General features: G+C 36.9%; 1 protein-coding gene across 7 annotated transcripts in view; it reads right to left on the reverse strand.

Moving 5' to 3' along the window:
- Nucleotides 1–1362: 1362 nt before the first annotated feature.
- Nucleotides 1363–13878, reverse strand: part of PPFIA2 (PTPRF interacting protein alpha 2) — a 264534-nt gene continuing 252018 nt past the window's right edge. For 5 of the 7 annotated variants that reach the window (XM_062491235.1, XM_062491231.1, XM_062491233.1 and 2 more), the window contains 9 exons: nucleotides 12346–12546; nucleotides 10212–10274; nucleotides 8811–8840; nucleotides 7141–7316; nucleotides 6196–6293; nucleotides 4263–4438; nucleotides 4100–4168; nucleotides 2975–3134; nucleotides 1363–1421 (listed from right to left, as the gene is read on the reverse strand). In XM_062491235.1, coding sequence (XP_062347219.1) covers nucleotides 1363–1421; nucleotides 2975–3134; nucleotides 4100–4168; nucleotides 4263–4438; nucleotides 6196–6293; nucleotides 7141–7316; nucleotides 8811–8840; nucleotides 10212–10274; nucleotides 12346–12546 — 1032 coding nt within the window. The remainder of the gene's footprint in view (nucleotides 1422–2974; nucleotides 3135–4099; nucleotides 4169–4262; nucleotides 4439–6195; nucleotides 6294–7140; nucleotides 7317–8810; nucleotides 8841–10211; nucleotides 10275–12345; nucleotides 12547–13878) is intronic. The other 2 variants (XM_062491236.1, XM_062491237.1) reach the window with 1 other exon arrangement.

Below are 13878 nucleotides of genomic sequence, written 5' to 3' on the forward strand. Positions count from 1 at the left end.
GGAGAAAAGATTCATATCTCTGCCTTCAGTTTCTGTCATCACTGAACGCTGTGAGAGTCCTGTCCCTGACTTTACTGATACAATACCATGCTGGAATCTATACATGCACACATACAAAAAGATTTCTATAGTTTATGTGCTTCATCGTCATCTTTGTAGAATCAGCTGGTAAACTTTGTTTTTTTTCAGAAAACTAAAGCAAAACAAAACCAACAGGGGCCAAGCTTATTTTTTTCAGGGGTGGCTCAAAAAGTTCCCTTTTTTACTAAGAGTAAGATTATATACTCTTGCAAACTTTTGAAGATCTATGAAGCAAGGCTCAAGTCATCAGGAGGATCCTGAGCAATCTACATTTCCCACTGTTAACATCTGCTGTTCCTAAGCACATTTTGAACCTACACAGAGTTAGTATAATCTCAATGACCCCAAGTCTGTCCCTGTCTTGGGAATCAAAACAAAAAAGCAACAGCTTGCTTGCAGATCCATGCATGTCTTGTCTACAATATGCAACAGTTGTTGAAGGACGCTTGATGCCTGATGAGGTTTTGGTGATACTCAAATATTTTTTCCAGCTCCCTTGCAATTCCCCAAGTAATTAAATGGAAACTGTTTTACTGAGAAAATACTAGCTAGAAAATACTAGAAAATGAAAGGGTGCCATATTGATGTAAGTACCTGTCATGTGTGTATTTTTTCCAAAAGCTGGGATAAAATGGAAAACTGTATTTCCACAGAACTCTGGAACAGTGACCCTGTGATATTCATAACCATACTCAAAATATGGATGGTGCAAAAACTAACATTAATTCCAATACTGTATTTGATCCAAAGTTGCATCCAGCTCAAATTATCCTTTCTTTGTCAATTCTGAATAATTTGAGAAGTGCAGGAATCCATGTAATAGATAAATTTTCAAGATTTTCTGTATGGGTAAGTATTTTTCTAACTTTATGCAGCTACCTGATGTTCTAAATTGAGCCATAGCTTTAATAAAAAACAAACAAACAAAACAAGCAAACTAAAAAACAACAAAAAAACAAAAAAAACCCACATAAATTGCTTTTGCTTCAGTAGCATTGCCCCCACTTCCAGCTCCTAGCAGAGCTCTTTCAAGTTCTCATAAAGTAAATTCATTTTTTGTGCCTTCTCCCCAAAATATGGTTAGTAGTGTCCTCTGGACTGAGCTTAAGACTGTTGTCATGACCAAATGACCACCCTAGTGAGTCCTTAGTTATGTCCTCTGCTCCATGCTGGTTTGTGCTTGGATAATGTGGGTTGTAGCATATAGTTATAGAGAACTTTCATGATGGCCCCTACAGAATACTCACAACAATTCAGTGCTGGCTTCTTTGCTAGGCCTTGTCAGCATGAGTATGTGCGAACTGTTGAGCTGTCTAACCTCTGCAGTCGTGATGAAGCAACTGCAATTGGGAAGGAAAGAAGAAAAGGAAACAAACCAGAACCTCTTTAGAATCATCAGTAAAATACATCAGTCTGTTTACTGCTGGAAGGGTGGCTGTTAAATTGCTCTGTGACTTTCTAAAATGTGATCCGGCCATGGTCTGGTTCAAAACTCAGCACTTCTTCATGGCTGGTGTACTGTTGGAATCTGTCTAAAGTGAATACAGTTTAAAACTCAGTTTTGTCTTTATTTTGCTGTAAGTCCTAATGCTCTTACCTGTCATGCTCTATAAATACTACTGCAGTCTTACTGCTGCGAGATAGGAACCCTGGATGAAGATTTAGGTCTTCAGAATTACTTCCCTTTAAGTCTACTGAGTTCAGTATACCCGGCTCAAGAATTAACTGTCTGGAAGACCTCAAGTAAATCACTAAATCTGCCTTGTGCCTTATTTCCACATCTGTAAAATGGGAATATCATCTTCTAGATCATACAGTGACTAGAAGATGAATTCCACTGTTTATAATGTTCATAAGGTTCTTATATACTACAGTAATGTGGGTTATGGAAATGCCATGGAAGCTAGGAGTCAGTGGAATTCAGTGATGCAATCAAATTATTCCATCTGTAACTTCAACTATAAACTACTGTTTTTAAAGGTGAGAAACTTCAATGGAGTTTAGGTGGCAATATGGTCATACCCAGTTCATTATCAAGTTACAGGATGTGATCTCTACAAGTCAGTGTATTCAGTTACTTTAAGTCTATTTGTAGACCTAAATCCTGTCATGATGAAATAAATGGCAGTATTTTAAATGGGGCAGTTGGTGTACTAGTATTTCTCATAACTTTAGGCAGGTATACTTGGCTTTATCTTCTATATACCTGAAGGAATAGCTGTGATAGGATTTCTTTCCCTGCTCTCTTACAATGATTTTTTAATTTTAGTTACTTTTTAATTATGATCTTCTTGTTAAATTTCCACTCATTTCTTAGTTAGTGTATCTTTTGGAAATCAAAAGATTTTCAGAGAAAATTAAGACTGGTATATAGTAACTCAATTAGTGCCTGAATTTCAGCAATTGCTAACTACTCATCTGCTGGTGACTGTCAGCAACTTCAGTTATTTGTGGTCAAGGCTAAGCTATTTAGTTCAAAAGTAAAATAGGAAAATAAAGGTGATAGCCATTTCTAATTGCATTCTCTAAAACACACTTTACTCCACCTGCTAGAGAGACTAATAGGATGAAAAAATAGCTTAGATATTATATTTAGACTCAGTTGAAAGTTAGTAAATAAATTCCTGTCTTTGATTGTCTCCTTTACAGCTGTAGGATGGTGAGATGGACTTTTTTTGTATTTAAAATAAATACTGCCAGTCTGAAACAAACCTGAAGAAAAATCAATACTATGCCAATTTCCATTCCCTAATTCAACTCTCCCAGCTTTGCTTCATCCTAGTTAAATGAACACAATTATTTTGGTGTGAGACAGGCACGCATTAAAAGTCAGCTTGGAATTCTAGGCCGAGCCTCGTGCTTTCCAAGAGGAAGTGCAGAAAGGAGCTCATACCGTCACTGGCCATCTTCCGCGACTGCCCTGACGTGGTGGTGAGGCGGAACCCGGCGGGCAGCGTTTCCGAGGCGCCTGGCATCATGCTGATCCCGTGAACCTCGCGTGGGGGGAACTGCCGTCTCCAGGAGGGGCCACGCCTGAAGTTCTTGTCGTCGCTCTGTCAACACACGGTTGGTTTTGATAACGCAAAATGAAACTTCTCGATTAACTCTCCTGCCGTGTGCTATCTCTACCACTGCCAAATGTATTCCGTAACAACTACCCTGCTCTCTTGCACTGCGTCCAGTCACTGTAACGTGTTTGAGACATGCTTGTAAAAGTAAGAGCTTTAGAAATATTAAATGCTGGGGTGGGAAACTCTTCTTAAGTCTTTGGCTTGATATGGTCAAGGGGTTTAGTATCAGCTAAAGTAATCTTTCTTACACGGCGTCAGAAAGTGGTTTGTTACTGCATTAGGAGGTTAATATGCATTATTACTGAATTTCATGAAGTACTGAAAAAGGATTAAACACCCAAACGCATGCATAGAATTCATAGGCCTCTGACATTTTCAGCAAGTCCTTAAAGTTTTATTTCTCCCCATGTGCAGAAGTCCAAGACTTAAACATTTTTGCACTGGACTCTTACATTAAGATAAATAATTTCCTTGGTTGGATTTGAGATTCCTCTTCCCAGATAACTGCTCCAATCACACTCTATTAATATTTATTAACATTGAAGAACTTTGAAGAAAATAGCAATGAAGAACAAACCAAAACTTTTGGGTCTTATTTTTAAAAAAGGTGTAAGTGTCCTAAAGAATAGACTGCACAGGCATCCCACCCACCCACATCCCCTACCACCTGCTCTAGCCAGCAAAACTGCCACTCCACTCTGCATGTTTCCTCTCTGGAAAGTGCTCATCTTAAGGTAAGAGTGCAGTGTCAAATTTAGCATCTAAGATGACACACATATCTAACCAAACTGAGGTTACTTTAGAAACCTTCATGGGTATCCCTAACTTTTTTTTTTTTTAAGCTGTAACTGACTCTTTTTAACAACATGAAAATTAACATGTCTTCATGCATTCAATTTAATGTTTTACTGTGATATTTTATAAATACTGAAAATAAAATTAATTACTTCCTCAAGTCGTCTTTCAGTTCCTAGTGCTAAAAGGTTGTTGTATTCTCTCTCAAGGATCTGCCGTGCCTAGAGATACCAAAGTAAACAATTAAAATGGTTGAAGATTAATAAAAGGTAAAAATGGGTACAGATAAACCAGAAGTAGCATAAGCAAACTTGCCTGTGTGTTTTGTGTTGGAATCTGCAATAATAAAGCTAAACTGCTGTAGTCAAAGTTTTCATCCAGTGCTATAAGTGAACCATGTACACCACTTTCTAGAATATTATTTGCATAATCTCGTAGGCCAATGGCTTGTATCCAGCGTATGACTCGATCATTGCTCCATACCAGCACATCTGTAAGGACATAGCACCAGGTCAGTCTCCTGATACCTGATAACTTCCAAACTGTACAGGTGCATGTGTTTAGCTGTGCATGCACTGTGGATGTCTTACTGCTTTATTTCATACATGAGGAATGCCAGCACTATTCATATAGCTTTACTACCTCCTATTCAGAAACTCTATGTGATTAACTGTCTTCAAATAATAATGTTTCCAAAGGAGAAATGTGCTTCCAGAGGGGATCTCCATAATGCAATTCCTCCCACTTCCTATATGAACCTCTTCAATTTGTAGGCAAGATGTTACAGTGCAAAGGCACGGGAAAAAAATCCATCCCTCAAGGCTTCACTTGGGAGTTTTGTATTAAATGTTTTGGGAGTTGTGTCAGCATCTGTCATATACTAACATTCCATAAAGTAAAAGATTAGTTCACAATTTTAGAGACAAACTACTTTTAGTACAGAAAGCTGGTAGAGTTGTTAAGGTCATACCAAATATAAAGCTGAGGCAACAAAATGAGCTGAGAAACCATTTTTGAAGACTGGGCTATTCTGAAAATTATCCTGTCCTGCCTGTAAGAGTTTTTAAAAAGTTACTTATACTGATCTTTTTAGTGGGAGACATAGTACTGAATTTTCTTTACTTAGTGATGAAGCTTCTGAACCTTTACCAGTCCAGCTGCTGTGGCTGTTCTGGGAGCAGGATTTCTCCACTGCCTGGCTGAGAGCATTTCACTTTTTGGGGTCAGGATCAGCTGAAACAAGGTGGCAGGGAGAGAGCAAATCCCGCCTGGGACCATGAATAACTGACTGATGCATGACAAGGTGAATGAGGCTATGAATTATTACCCTTGCCCTAGCAGGAACCAGCACTGAAGCCACACCAGAATCTGAGACCAATACCCAATTCCCCTATGTCAGTGTCCAGCTAGACCCACTTGGGCTGACTGGCACTAATGCCTGCACATCCAAGGCAAAGTCTTTGCATTAGTGCATGCCATCATTTGCCTTGAGCAAATGCACACTCGCACTCTAGCCCTTCAACTTTTTTATTTAGCTCTTCTAATCAGCATTGTACTTGAGAAGTGCTAACTGCTGTAGTCACTAGAGCTGGAATAGCTCAAAGAATCAAAGGATTCATTTCTGCTAGGTGAAAAAATCCCAGCCACCCTAATTGTTACAAAAAAGAACCCTGCAGTGAGCCTGCAACTGCTCTAGAGAGCTGTACACTGAAAAAAAAATCTTCAGAATCAGCTGTGAAATTTTCTAATAAGGCCAGTTTTGTTAGGAACTATTCTTATGTACCCATCAACTGACTGACTCAGTGGTCACCCCTCCAAGCAGCATTTTCTATTACACGTTCTGACGTCAGAAATCAAAGGCAAAGGTTTTCTAAAGCTGGAACATAGTGTTAAGGCCCTAAGTGCTCCCATTTTTTAGTGTTGCTCCCAGCACATCCCACTGAGCTGCACACTGTTTGGCCTTCTGTTTCTGAACCTGAAAGAGGTTCAGATAAGATCCATACCCAAAATTCAATTTAGCAAAATGTGTGTGTCAAACCACCATTCAGAACTGCAGCCCCAATTTAGCAAAGTACTTAACTGTGCCTAATTTAAAGAGATAGGATTTGTTCTAAAGAAAGATGAACTTATGTAAGTTTTGCTTAAAGCACATGCTTAAATGCTTTGCTAAAATGGCATGACAATGGGTTAACAGTGTCAAGCTTCAAAAGAAGAAACATTCCCAGTATTCATTCCCAGGAACTATCACCTTTTATTTCATGCTGACTCATTTCTCTTCGCTTTTCCAGTTCTTTTCTATCATAATTCAACCTCTTTAAACACATGATTCCATATTGCAAGCTTGTTCTGTTATTTAAAGAGAAACATTTACAGAGTTAATAATGATAATTTTGAAGATGTGACCATATGTAGGATGTATTTCCTGCACTTCACATGAGGTGTTTCATAGTGCCCATGTAGGAAATCTTGAGAACAGAGGAGAGCAAAACCAGTAAAAAACTCCACAGACTTCAGGAATGAAATGGAAAAAAATAAAATGAGTATGTTTGAATAACTGTTTTAGCATAAGAAACCCAAAACGTTAAAAGCACTATTCAGAAAAGGTCAGCCCTTGTGAGCCATGAAATGTTTTGTGAAATCAGGCTTTTAAAAAGTGACAAATCAGACAGTATATTAAAAAGAAATCCACTTCTTGTCACATAAACCTCATTCTCCCTAAAGTTTAAATGCCTTTATTTCCATATTTCCAATTTAGCTTCCTAGCTATATCCCTAGGTAACCCAACAACTGTCAAATTGCTTGTAGTGTTAACAGCTTTTATGTGCTACACACAATAGCTTTTCATTATTATGAGATCTCAGGGCTTTGAAGCTTAGTCTAACACTTTCTGATACTTCACACCATTTAAATTATTACTGTTTCTGTATTGTCAAGACTCTATTGATATATTAATGGTTCCCTGTTCATTGCAAAATTTATCTGTACCAGTATCTTGGTTTTGAGAGACATAATTGCAATGTGGCTGCTATTACTAAAGGAATCTCTCTCAATTCAGATTTCTGACAGTCAGCCCTCTCCTTTCAGTATGTTTTTCCACACCACAACAAAAGAAAGTGTTTTTATTTTGTGCAGCACTGAGCACTAGAGCAGACACCTAAGAATTTTTATAGGTGTATTCTTTATGCCAACATACCGATGAAAACTATCCACCATTTTTAGGTGCACACGCAGATCTTTCTTCGTCAGGTGGTCCAACATCCTTGCATCCACCAGGCATTCCATAAAATAACTTCGGTACTGAGGTAAACCCAGACTGGGGAGCCATTCGTTACCTATCCATTCATGGTTCATATCACCATAAGCCAGGGTCTACAGACAGAAGAAAGTGGAGAAGGGGAATATATTACTGAATTTGTTCAAGACTGCACCACAGACTGCAAATAAAATGTGTCTAAAAAAAAAAAGTTAAAAAAATTGTCATTCTGGTTTGGCTTTGTTTTAACACTGGAAGAGGGAGCCACTGTGAGATACAGATAGCAGTTTTCCCTGTTGTATCTTGTTTTCTTACGTTTTAAGGATTTTTTTTTCAATTTTGAATTTTAAATGCAAGCAAAGTTGTCAACACTTGATCAAAATCAATTCATATTCTTACTTGCTTTCAATTGACCTTCTAGAATACTTATGCCAGGCAAACCCTGAACTGTGAACTGGTGATACAAACATGGCTCCAGGGTATCCACTGAGGCTTGTTACTGTTTGTGGGGAGAAAGTATTTCATACATTTATAAAAGGATCTAATGACACTTCATGGCTACACACCTGAAGTTCTTTGGAGACTAAAAGTAAATTTCAGTTGTTTGGTACTCAAGCTAACATTTAAATGAGATTATTTTCAGCTGTGGACAGTTTAAACCTAAATCCATCATATGTAGAGCTCAAGAAATTAATCGAGATAGGAGCAATCCATGTTCCTCCTAGAAACTAATACTCAGGCTTCATTGTTCAGCTGAAATTTCACCAGGGTGAGGAAGGGACTATATGAAAAGCCATGCATATTGAGCTTTTTTTATATGGATTGCCCTATTAAGATGCAAAATAGATTTTTACATCTCACTGTTTTTAATTATTTTGTATTACAAAACAGAACAGAGAACTAATAAGTGGCAAGATTTACACTTCCTCAACAGGATCATGCTCAGGATCATTTTCAAGCCTATCTCTTTGGTTTTGTTTTTAGTGTCATAAAAAAATGATTAACACAATTAAAGCCAGATGGATATATTATCTGTGAGGGAAAATATACGCCCCTTATGTCTCATTCTTGGGAGATTTTGAAGAGAAAAGGAATGTCATCAGTAAAGATAGCGAGATAGTGTAAGTGTGCCTATATTAGAGAACTTTAAGAATGTAGCTAAATAACAGTTCTAACTAAATTATTCAATATTATTTGTGGACTGATACTTGAGTGTGACTTGTACTATTGTTCTAAAAAAAAAAAAAAATCAGTATAATTTTTAAAAAGTTAGCTCTCAAATTCATGGCATATTTAATTGTCCTATTCTGAAAAATGAGGAAAATACTTACTCTCTAAAACTCTTAACACAGTTTTAGATAGGAGATAGAATATGTCCCTAGAATGTTCTAATTCTTCTGTGAAAAATATTCACAGCATATGTACCTCTTTATGCTTTACCTAACAAAACTGTCCAGAGAATATATTATTTGAGAAGAACTCTAAAATATGTAAATAATAATTCAATCATTGAGGTACTGTCACAATATTATATTTCACTATGCATACTGATGCACCCAATTACATTGCTATTAAATTTCACTTTTAAAAAGTATTGTGAAAGATCATACCTGAGCCCAACTGCCTTCTTCAGACTCTTTCTGTATTATCACCAGGAAGCAATTAGTAAAGCAGGTAAAAGGACAATAAAAATTAGTTGTAAAGAGATGTGATTTTCACATGCATATCAATGAAAATGAAAATATATACATAAAATGCATGAATAAAATAACACTGTCTAGTGGCAATGTCCTGGGCTAAACTATCTGAAAAATTACACTACCAAAACCGTCAAATGTAACTGAGTTTTCAACACAGAAAATCATTATATCCTGGTGAAATTTTATAGCATTAGTTAAACACTCTTCACAATTTCACACTTAAAACACAAACATTTAATTAAAAAATTGTGCATTGGTGATGTAGTGTTTTGTTTCTAGTTTGATTTTGAAACAATCACAATAAAAAGCTATCTTCTTGTGAATGTATTGTAAAAGGGCTATTTACATAATTTTTTAAATGGAAAAAAATATATTTTTCTGGCTGGCCAGTTAAACAGGATCAACTCTACTTCTTGTCAGTTCAGTGCTGTTCTATTTGCATTTACCTTTACCAACAATAATAAAACTGGAAATGAGCTCAGTTAAAAGAAAATATGAGAATTGGCTTCCTTAATGCTGGTGAGAAAACTTTAAATACTATAACAAGTATAAAATTTGAAGAAATAATTCTTTGTTGCATCAAAATTTAGCTCCAGTACCTCTCCCAACATTTATAGATTGGGCTGACTATAAAGTTTGCCAAACTGACGATAATTTTTTTCAGACATCTCACTGGAAAATTGTATCATGTTTTACAAGTACTTTTATGGAGTTATGATACTGTGTTAACAACCAAAACCTAAAATAACATATATTCCAAACTGAAAAAAAAAAGATAAGTCTTACTTTAGTCTTAAGGGAGAGGTTTGACAAAAATCAATGAATAAATGACACTCTCCATGCACCTGAAATCAAAGATCATGAATACCCAAGTATGGACAAGAAAGACTCAGCATTAATGAAAACATGGTGTAATTCACAATTTTTAAGCCTTTTCTTATTTCTATGTCAGCAAATACAAAACACCATTTAGAAGGAGAGGGAGTAGATTACAGGGGACATGTTGCACCTGTAACCATGACAATTTTATTTCATTAAATGAGGTTTCACAGTGGCACTGAAACTATTACATATTCTAAAAGTCCAATACTGGTTTCAGGGTCACACAATTTTTTGTGATGGCAATACCATTTATAAATTCTTTTGCTGAAAGATAGCTGTTCTTTAAATTCAATTTCATTACTCCCTGCAACTTTCTGAAGGATGCTTTGGGAAGCATCCTACAGAAGACATGGTGTCTGTGTTAAAGCAGGAACTCTCTGTTCTCTTTTGAGCACCAAAACCATTTTAAGTGCAAGTGGAATGACTAACCGTTTTAGCTGGAGCAGCCAGATTTTCCATTTCTTCATGGGTCACCCAAACATTGCCTGAGGGCTACAGACAAGGCCCACAGGAAGGCAGGTGGGATCCATATTAGGTAAGCAGTGGTAAAGAAGAAAGGCAGCACCACTGTAAGTTAGCAGCGCATCACCATCAGCACAACCACGTTCTTGCCTCTACCGAGCTGCAACTAGAGACAACTTTAGACAACTTGGTTTGTATCTTTCATTAGTGGCTTCTGAACAGATGTGATGGAGTATTACAACTAGAACTGATGGATGAAATCCAGCAGTGCACTGCCACAAAGGAAAGAATAATAATTAAAACTGCATTTCATAAACAACTGGCAAATGCAATCTTTAGCTCGCAGCTCTGTGCGGAGGTAAGCTTCAGCTCCCAGAGATTTTCCAGCCTAAATATTCTGCACAAATCACATGCTCATATTGTAATCTAAATAATGAATACTTCTACTATGTTTCTGTAAATCAAAAATGTGAAGATAATTCACTTGTGAAGCTATTTTTCGTCATCCTATTGTTTTTCATCAAATGAGTACTAGGACAATGAGGAAAGTCAGGGAGGGAGCATGGATGTGTGCTATGTTTTCTAAAGATCTGAAATAAATTAACTCCTGTCCTGAGCAAGAGGGGAAGCAGAAAGACTGGGGAATCAGAAATGCATGTTCCAGGGCAGGGCAGCTTTTTGTGCAGAAAGGCAGAATTAAACTCAGGCAGAATTAAAAAATAAAAAAAAAAAAAAAGGGCAAAAAGTATTCCCAATGTTTTTAGCTTGAATATAATATTTTCTCACTTCATGAGTGCAAATGCTTTTTTGCTTTGAAATATCCTCTTATGCTTTTAAAATAAAAATTCTGTGTAGTAATTCAAACATCATATCGAGACTTTACTTCTTTACTTCGGTATAATCCATTATAATTCATAATATTACCATGGTAATGACCCAAAAAACTGTTTTCAGGGAAGAAAGTATTAGGCAGTGAACTACAATATTTGAAGAACATGAGCAACATGAAGATAAAAGGGCAATCAATAGCAATATTAATGCTGCTGCCCAGTTATGTAGCTCAGTGGATCCAGTACCTCACAAAGGTATCTGAATTCTGATTTCCACTAAAAGATTCTCCATACATTTAATGAAGGTAACATATTACAAAATTATTATTATTATTGCCTTGCTAGTAGAAATCTGAGCTACACTACTTGAGTAGTAGTCTTTTTCCTTCACTTCCCTGCCACATTTGCCATCTGCCCAAGACTCTTCTTTGCTAGACTTCATTGCTTCTTTCATTGCCATTACCATCAGCATATTTCAGCATTAAAAGCTTCCCTTTTGTTATCTTGTTTCTTTTTGTCCTCATCACTTTGGCTTGTGTTTCCTGCTTTTTATGTATAGCACATTCATTCTTACTTTCCCCGATCTATTTCCTTGCTCTTTTTGATATATTCCCCTTTCCTTTCAGACTTGTATCTCTGTGTATCTTTACTTGCTTCCCTCCTTTCTGCCACCACTTTCTTTTCCTTCCTCACTGAATGCACAGGCTCCAATTCTGCTTTCCAGACGCTCCTCTCGCACCTCCAATCACTGCTTCTCCTAAAAGCATGAAGAACCTAAAGCCAGCTGACTTATATTAGGTAACATTTGAAAGGGTACAAAAAGGGGGAATGGGAAAAAGACTTAAAAGACCCGTGTTCCTATGTAACCTGTCCCAACACCTGCCTCCCCTCCACCCCCAAAATAGAAATAAAGAAAGAAAACAAATAAACAAAAAGAGAAACGCAATCTGATTAGGCTGGTACAGGTGATTTGAAGGAAGAGAAAGGCAAAAATAAAGGCAAAATTACAAACAAGATGCTCCATACTAATTTAGATAACATCAAGAATAATCAAAACAATGACTAAAAAAAATCGAATATCTGATAAAAGAAAAACATCAGCAATCAACAATCAAGCAAGTGAAGAACAGGTAGTTCTGAGCCTTGATTAGACAGTTCTCACTGATTGTGAAGTGTGAGTTATCATAGAACCACTCTGGTACTACCAAAGTTTTTCTGCAGACTCCTGTAGGGTGAAGCGGGGAAGAAAAAACTAGCTGAACAGGACTCACTGTTCTGGATGTTGGAGGTGCTGATGGACTTGTCAGTGATACCATCTCCTGGATTGCTAATCGGAGTTTTAGGCGATGAAGAGGATTGCTGATTCCAATTTCTCTTTGAATCTCAGTATCGGACAAAGCAGACATGATAGCTCCACTCTTCACGTTGGCACGGCAGGCAGCGACGTACCAGGCTGGCATGCCTAGCCAGAGCTGTCAAGAGAAAGGACATTTCATCCAAAGCACTCTTTCATTTCTCAAATGAAATTACAATCACAGAATATCCTGAGTTGGAAGGGACCCATTGGCATAACGAAGTCCAGCTCTTGGCTCTGCACAGAATAGCCTCAAAGATCACATCATGTGCCAAGAGCATTGTCCAAAAGTTTCTTAAATTCTGTCAGGCTTGGTGTCATGACCACTAATAATAAATTAATTAATGACCAATATTAAATAATTAATTGTTGGGACACCTATCAATCTGAATAAGCATGGTCACACACACAAATTAGTATGAACATCATAGTCTTTAATAAAACAAAATTGTTTCAAAACCTTTGAAATTTCCATGATTTAATGTGGATTCCTTTTGTTTTACTGTAATCAGAACTTTAAAGCAAGGCATGTTTTGAGTTATTTTTAGGGCTGTCTCCATCCCCTGGGTTACTCCTTTCCCAGATTTTTAACGACCAAGTCAGTGTTACTGCCTATCTGATAATCTTATGTACAGAAAATCATCTAGGAGGAATTAAGTTTTTCACTTTTGTACTAAAACGGCTTTCTCTTTTTTTAACATGGTGTACTCAAGAGGCACAATCTTGCATTTCTCAGCTTTTATTTTCTGTGTACAAATTAACCAAGCCCAGTTCAAATAATCAACCTATCAGGTTGACAGTAAAAAGCAGACTTTACAGTAAATTTGGGAACAGTCTGGTATGGTGTCACATCCCAGCTAGGTATACTGGTTAGAAGGTGCAGCAAAATGTGAGCAGAGCTCCATCACATCTGGATTTAGAAGATGTGTACTTATATACTTTTCCTCTCCTTATGTTTGTCTTACTAGCCCAGGCCAGCAACAGCCCCTTCCTTCACCACTTATTCTTTCTTTGTAAGAGGACCTACTGAGTGGGAATTATTCTTTTTTTTCTCAGCTTTCTCATTTTATGCTGCCTCATTAATATGACTGTCAGTGTTTACAGCTCTTTTTTTCCCAAAGGAGGTAATTTCATATCAGGGATACATATTTGTGAAATTTTTTAATCATGGTATGAAGTACATTATGCTTAACAGAGCCTGTGAGAAAAACATAAGCAGTGAATGCCATAATCACTGCAATTTTAGGGATAACAGTGCAAAACAAAGATCTAGCTAGGTGCATCTCAAACAGGCCATCAGAATTAGCTGATTCCATTGGTTGTCTTTTTTATTTTCTCTTAATAAAGACTTATTAAAAGAGCACACAAGGTCAAGGAAATGAGAGAATTCACCAAAAAAAAATTGAAAAGCAGCAACAAATTGAAAGGATTTTCATTTAATTTGGCACAG

The sequence above is a fragment of the Cinclus cinclus genome, chromosome 4, assembly GCF_963662255.1.
Source record: "Cinclus cinclus chromosome 4, bCinCin1.1, whole genome shotgun sequence".
In the NCBI taxonomy this organism is placed as follows: domain Eukaryota; kingdom Metazoa; phylum Chordata; class Aves; order Passeriformes; family Cinclidae; genus Cinclus; species Cinclus cinclus.